The sequence below is a fragment of the Oncorhynchus masou genome, unplaced genomic scaffold, assembly GCF_036934945.1.
Source record: "Oncorhynchus masou masou isolate Uvic2021 unplaced genomic scaffold, UVic_Omas_1.1 unplaced_scaffold_1382, whole genome shotgun sequence".
Taxonomy (NCBI): domain Eukaryota; kingdom Metazoa; phylum Chordata; class Actinopteri; order Salmoniformes; family Salmonidae; genus Oncorhynchus; species Oncorhynchus masou.
The window spans coordinates 79,535-86,836 of record NW_027003735.1 but is presented as its reverse complement, the minus strand read 5'-3'; the positions used below and the strand labels follow the sequence as shown (position 1 = coordinate 86,836).

At 42.4% G+C, this 7,302-nt stretch overlaps 1 protein-coding gene across 1 annotated transcript in view; it reads left to right on the top strand.

The window, feature by feature from the left end:
- The first annotated feature begins 3,305 nt into the window (after window positions 1–3,305).
- The window catches only part of LOC135530567 (WD repeat domain phosphoinositide-interacting protein 2), a 41,813-nt gene continuing 37,816 nt past the window's right edge, over window positions 3,306–7,302 (top strand). Inside the window, exons 1-2 of the mRNA XM_064958865.1 lie at window positions 3,306–3,545; window positions 5,944–6,026. Of these exons, the coding sequence (XP_064814937.1) occupies window positions 3,472–3,545; window positions 5,944–6,026 (157 nt within the window). The 5' untranslated portion in view covers window positions 3,306–3,471. The remainder of the gene's footprint in view (window positions 3,546–5,943; window positions 6,027–7,302) is intronic.

Genomic DNA, 7,302 nt, shown 5'->3' with positions numbered 1-7,302 from the left:
CATTAACATCTGCTAACCATGTGTATGTGACCATTAACATCTGCTAACCATGTGTATGTGACCATTAACATCTGCTAACCATGTGACCATTAACATCTGCTAACCATGTGACCATTAACATCTACTAACCATGTGTATGTGACCATTAACATCTGCTAACCATGTGTATGTGACCATTAACATCTGCTAACCATGTCTATGTGACCATTAACATCTGCTAACCATGTGACCATTAACATCTGCTAACCATGTGACCATTAACATCTGCTAACCATGTGTATGTGACCATTAACATCTGCTAACCGTGTGTATGTGACCATTAACATCTGCTAACCATGTGACCATTAACATCTGCTAACCATGTGTATGTGACCATTAACCTCTGCATGTGACCATTAACATCTGCTAACCATGTGTATGTGACCATTAACATCTGCTAACCATGTGACCATTAACATCTGCTAACCATGTGTATGTGACCATTAAGATCTGCTAACCATGTGACCATTAAGATCTGCTAACCATGTGACCATTAACATCTGCTAACCATGTGACCATTAACATCTGCATGTGACCATTAACATCTGCTAACCATGTGTATGTGACCATTAACATCTGCTAACCATGTGTATGTGACCATTACATCTGCTAACAATGTGTATGTGACCATTAACATCTGCTAACCATGTGTATGTGACCATTAACATCTGCTAACAATGTGTATGTGACCATTAACATCTGCTAACCATGTGTATGTGACCATTAACATCTGCTAACCATGTGTATGTGACCATTAACATCTGCTAACAATGTGTATGTGACCATTAACATCTGCTAACCATGTGTATGTGACCATTAACATCTGCTAACCATGTGACCATTAACATCTGCTAACCATGCGTATGTGACCATTAACATCTGCTAACCATGTGACCATTACCATCTGCTAACCTTGTGACCATTAACATCTGCTAACCATGTTTTAAATTGATTTGACTATTTCCTTTTTTTATTTCTCAAATTTGTCTAACTTTTTAACTCTGCATTGTTGTGAAAGGCATACATTCACATTCCTTCACATACAGCATGTATATATATATATTTATAATATACAGAGCCTTCGGAAAGTATTCAGACCCCTTGACTTTTTCCACATTGTTTTACGTTACAGCCTTATTCTAAAATTGATTAAATAAAATCCTCAGCAATCTACACTCAATAGCCCATAATTTCAGAGAAAAAAGGTTTTTAGAAATTAGTGCAAATGTATTAATAAAAAATAAAAAAACAGATACCTTATTTACATCAGTATTCAGACCCTTTGTTATGAGACTCGACATTTAACTCAGTTGCATCCTGTTTCCATTGGTCATCCTAGAGATGTTTCTACAACTTGATTGGAGTCCACTTGTGGTAAATTCCAACAGTTGACAGAGCATTTCAGAGCAAAAACCAAGCCATGAGGTCGAAGTAATTGTCCGTAGAGTTCAGAGACAGAATTGAGTCGAGGCACAGATCTGGTGGAAGGGTACCAAAACATTCCTGTATCCTTGAAGGTCCCCAAGAACACAGTGGCCTCCATCATTGTTAAATGGAAGAAGTTTGGAACCGCCTAGACTCTTCCTAGAGCTGGCCGCCCGGCCAAACTGAGCAATCGGTGGAGAAGGGCCTTGGTCAGGGAGGTGACCATGAACCTGATGGTCACTCTGACAGAGCTCCAGAGTTCCTCTGTGGAGATGGTAGAACCTTCCAGAAGGATAACCATCTCTGCAGCACTCTACCAATAAGGCCTTTATGGTGGAGTGGCCAGACAGAAGCCACTCCTCAGTAAAAGGTACATGACAGCCTGCTTGGAGTTTGCCAAAGGCACCTAAAGACTCAAGATTCTCTGGTCTGATGAAACCAAGATGGAACTTTTGGGCCTGAATGCCGAGTGTCATGTCTGGAAGAAACCTGGTACCATCCCTAAGGTGAAGCATGGTGGTGGCAGCATCATGCTGTGGGGATGTTTTTCAGTGGCAGGGACTGGGAGACTAGTCAGGATCGAGGGAAAGATGAACGGCGCAAAGTACAGAGAGATCCTTATTGAAAACCTGATCCAGAACCTCAGACTGGGGCGAAGGTTCACCTTCCAACAGGACAATGACCCTAAGCATACAGCCAAGACAACGCAGGTGTGGCTTCGGGACAATCTCTGAATGTCCTTGAGTGGGCCAGCCAGAGCCCGGACTTAAACCCGATCGAACACCTCTGGAGAAACCTGAAAATAGCTGTGCAGCAATGCTCCCCATCCAACCTGACAGAGCTTGAGATGATCTGCAGAGAGGAATGGGAGAAACTCCCCAAATACAGGTGTGCCAAGCTTGTTGAACCATACCCAAGAAGACTAGAGGCTGTAATCACTGCCAAAGGTGCTTCAACAAAGTACTGAGTAAAAGGTCTGAATACTTGTACATGTGATATTTCATTTTTTTACTTTAAATACATTTGCCAAAAATTTCGAAAAACCTGTTTTTGCTTTGTCATTATGGGGTATTGTGTGTAGATTGATGAGGAGGAAAAAAACGATTTAATAAATTTTAGAATAAGGCTGTAACGTAGAAAAATGTTGCTTTGTTGGTAAAGGGCTTGTAAGCAAGCATTTCACGGTAAGGTCTACTACACCTGTTGTATTCAAGGCATTGTAACAAGTACAATTTGATTTGAGTACATTATATTACAGTACAGTACATTACATTACCTTGACAACAACCACCGGGCATCTTGGACGCTGTCTCCAGTTCTTATACCGCAGTTGTCCAGTGTCTGAAATTATGAAAATGTATGTTGTCAGACTGCGCCATCTTCTGGTGACACGTACGGCAGAATATCAATCGTATAGCCACAGCCACAGAACAATGAGACAGTTATTTCACCGGATGTGTAAATATGAAGCATCCGGTTGGCGTTTCCACTCACTACCAAACATGGTGATGAGAGGAAGCACAGTGGCCGGCAGTGTGCTTCCTAACGGAAATCTCTGCCCACCTCCTTGCTTGTTCTGCCACCTATGATTGTGTTCCCATTGGAAACGACAGGCTCTGGTCTATATTGGGTTAGTTCATAAAATATTTGGTATAAGGTGGTCGTTGAACAGATTATTGTTTCAACTGAAACGAGATTCCGATAAATGTATAGATTTTTTGAGACGTTCCCATTAAGTGATTGTCATTTATCACACTTCTTCCATCCCCAAACACAACCGTAAACCAAACCTGTGAAATGGTGGAACGGCCCCTTTAAGAAACTGTCGCAAAACCCCGCTACCGCCCATGCGCAGAGAGAGGGGGCAACAGCGACGGAGAAAACAACAACAAGAGAACAGCGAGATGGCTCCATGATTACAGGCCAACTTCACTCTCACCCAGTTACTATCCACAACCTACCCGACTGCTGCTTTCTCACACGGCTGGATTAGATGGTGCCGGGCCCATGAACTTGGCTAGTCAGAGCGGGGAGACCGGCTGTAGCCAGCTCCTCTTCGCCAACTTTAACCAGGACAACACGTAAGGAAGGCCCGGGGAGAGGAGGACTGGGGAGAAGGGGGAGAGGAGGACTGGGGAGAAAGGGGAGAGGAGGACTGGGGAGAAGGGGGAGAGGAGGACTGGGGAGAAAGGGGAGAGGAGGACTGGGGAGAAGGGGGAGAGGAGGACTGGGGAGAAGGGGGAGAGGAGGACTGGGGAGAAGGGAGAGGAGGACCGGGGAGAGATGCTAGTTTGCTGACAAGCTGTCTGATCATGTTGCCTACTTTAGCATCCATGTCGTCAGCCAGCTAAAACGCTAACCAGCCAGCTAGCTAAAGTGCCTGGATAAACAAGAAGCATAAACTAGTTGTCTAACACAAAAAGGCGAGGGGATTAATATGATAAAGTGTATTGATACCTGAACCAATATCTGGGCAAAGGACGATGAAAAGGCGAGATCTCCTCTCTGCCCAGAAAGCTACGGTTCACCTGGGCCCTCATGTATAAACGCTACACATTCACAGAATATGGCCCTAAACATGCGTGTACCAGTTTTCACGCACAGTCGGAAAACTGAACTTGACTTGAGAATGTGCTTATCCTCCCGTAAACTTTAGACCATGCGTATGTACTAATGTTGTATCACATCCGGCCGTGATTGGGAGTCCCATATGGCTGTGCACAAATCCCCGGTTTGGCCGGTGTAGGCCGTCATTGTGAATACGAATTTGTTCTTGACTGATTTGCCTAGTTAAATAAAATAAAATGTTTAAGTGTGCTGAGCGATTAGTGCTTTTTGAGGTCGTTTCCGTTCATTATAAAATAAATAACCTGTTTCGATTATTTTTTTTAAATGTTTATATTAAATGCATTATGAAATAATTACATTAAAATGATTAGCGCCTTTTAATGGAAATACCAAAGCCAAAATTGTGCACATTCAATTGCCAAAACATTGAAAATATACCACTGTCTCTGTCAGGTCCACATAGGAAATTACTAATAAATGATACATTTTTGTAAAGTTCTAATGCTACTGTCCCCACTACAACAACAAAAAATACTTAAACACATGTAATGTTGTCCTTGAAACTTTTAATGTAAATACTGTAGAATTCCAATGGAGAACTGCTCCTACTGAGGAGTGTCAATATGGCTTAAAGCTTCTCAATGGCCAATACATAGCATCAGCAGGGTTTATATACATCATTGGTCTGTGTGTATCTAACCTAACTTAGCAGGCGTAAAAGCACAGAGTTTCTAAACCTAAAGTGAATCCATTTTTGTCCAAGATGGAAAAGAACAGGCACAATGTATGATGGTCATTGTAGTTGATTAGTAAGTTTGAGCTGAACTTGGTTGAATATTTGCATAATGAAAACTTCAACTCCCTTCAGCGCCCAGCGTCCCATAGTTTTTTTTTAATTGAACCTTTATTTAACGAGGCAAGTCAGTTAAGAACACATTCTTATTTACAATGACGGCCTACCAGGGAACAGTGTGTTAACTGCCTTGTTCAGGGGCAGAACGACAGATTTGTACCTTGTTAGCTCAGAGATTTGATCCAGCAACCTTTCGGTTACTGGCCCAACGCTCCAGCCACTAGCCTATTTGACTTCTCTCGTAAATTATTTAATTTCTCTCTAGAGAAATGGTGTGTTGACCTCACAAAAACCCCTCAAACTAATAATTGAATCAACGTTGAAGTATTGCATTGCAACAAGGCAAAAGGAGCCTTGGGGAATATATGATGTCACTTTTATTCAGAACAAAGAAACAGGCAGCTCGGCCTAAATATAATAACAAGACGCAATCATTTGCTGTTTAGTGAGAAGAGCGGAAATCAATGTATTTTAAAATACATTTATTTTCACTAAGTATTTAGTAGTTTATTTTTGATACATTGATCTTTGATGGTGTTTTGATACATTGATCTTGGTGGTGTTTTGATACATTGATCTTGGTGGTGTTTTGATACAGCGATCTTGGTGGTGTTTTGATACAGTGATCTTTGTGGTGTTTTGATACATTGATCTTGGTGTTGTTTGGATACATTGATCTTGGTGGCGTTTTGATACATTGATCTTGGTGGCGTTTTGATACATTGATCTTGGTGGCGTTTTGATACATTGATCTTGGTGGCGTTTTGATACATTGATCTTGATGGTGTTTTGATACATTGATATTGGTGATTTATACCCGTCCCTGGTGGAGTCTGTGAAAGTGGATGCCATTGCTGACCACTCTGGTCTTTCTGGGTAGTGGGATTGCAACACACACCGTGTGACCCAATGTCACTCAAACACACACTGTCATAGTCAGGCCAGTGTCACCAGCCTGTCTCTGTCTCTCTCCTCTAGGTCAGGTCAGTGTTACCAGCCTGTCTCTCTCTCATCAAGTCACGTATCTGTTCTAACGTGTGTGTGTGTCCTCTCTCCAGGTCTTTAGCTGTTGGAACCAAATCAGGCTACAAGTTCTTCTCCCTATCGTCTGTGGACAAGTTGGAGCAGATTTATGAATGCAGTGAGTATCAATATCATATGGATTTATGACGTGTGTGTATGTGTATATATAATATAATATATATATGAAATATTGCACTTACTAGATACCACACAGTCATAACCATCACTCTTAATGTTGTTTTACAGTAATATGGAATGGCTATATATTTACTATATATACAGGGCATTCAGGAAGTATTCAGACCCCTTGACCTTTTCCACGTTTTGTTACATTATAGCCTTATTCTAAAATGGATTAAATAGTTTTTCCCCCTCATCAATCTACACACAATACCCTATAATGACATCACAATACCCTATAATGACATCACAATACCCCATAATGACATCACAATACCCCATAATGACATCACAATACCCCATAATGACATCACAATACCCTATAATGACAAAGCAAAAACAAGTTTTTCGAAATTTTGATAATTTATCAAAATAATTTACATAAATATTCAGACCCTTTACTCTGTACTTTGTTGAAGCACCGTTGGCAGCGATTACAGCCTCAGGTCTTCTTGGGTATCACGCTAAAAGCTTGGCACACCTGTATTTAGGGAGTTTCTCCCATTCTTCTCTGCAGATCCTCTCAACCTCTGTCAGGTTGGATGGGGAGCGTCGCTGTACAGCTATTTTCAGGTCTCAAGAGATGTTTTATCTGGTTCAAGTCCGGGCTCTGGCTGGGCCACTCAAGGACATTCAGAGACTTGTCCCGAACCCACTCATGCGTTGTCTTGGCTGTGTGCTTAGGGTTGTTGTCCTGTTGGAAGTTGAACCTTCGCCCCCGTCTTAACCTGCTCCAGAGCCCTCAGGGCTTTTCATCAAGGACCTCTCTGCACTTTGCTCTGTTCATCTTTCCTCGATCCTGACTAGTCTCCCAGCCCCTGTCGCTGAAAAACATCCACACCATGATGCTGCCACCACTGTGCTTCACCGTAGGGATGCTGCCACGACCATACTTCACTATAGGGATGGTGCCAGGTTTCCTCCAGACGTGACGCTTGGCATTCAAGCCAAAAGTTCCATCTTGGTTTCATCAGACCAGAGAATCTTGAGTCTTTAGGTGCCTTTGGCAAACTCCAAGCAGGCTGTCATGTACCTTTTACTGAGGAGTGGCTTCTGTCTGGCCACTCCACCATAAAGGCCTTATTGGTAGAGTGCTGCAGAGATGGTTATCCTTCTGGAAGGTTCTCCCATCTCCACAGAGGAACTCTGGAGCTCTATCAGAGTGACCATCAGGTTCTTGGTTGACCTGACCAAGGCCCTTCTCCACCGATTGC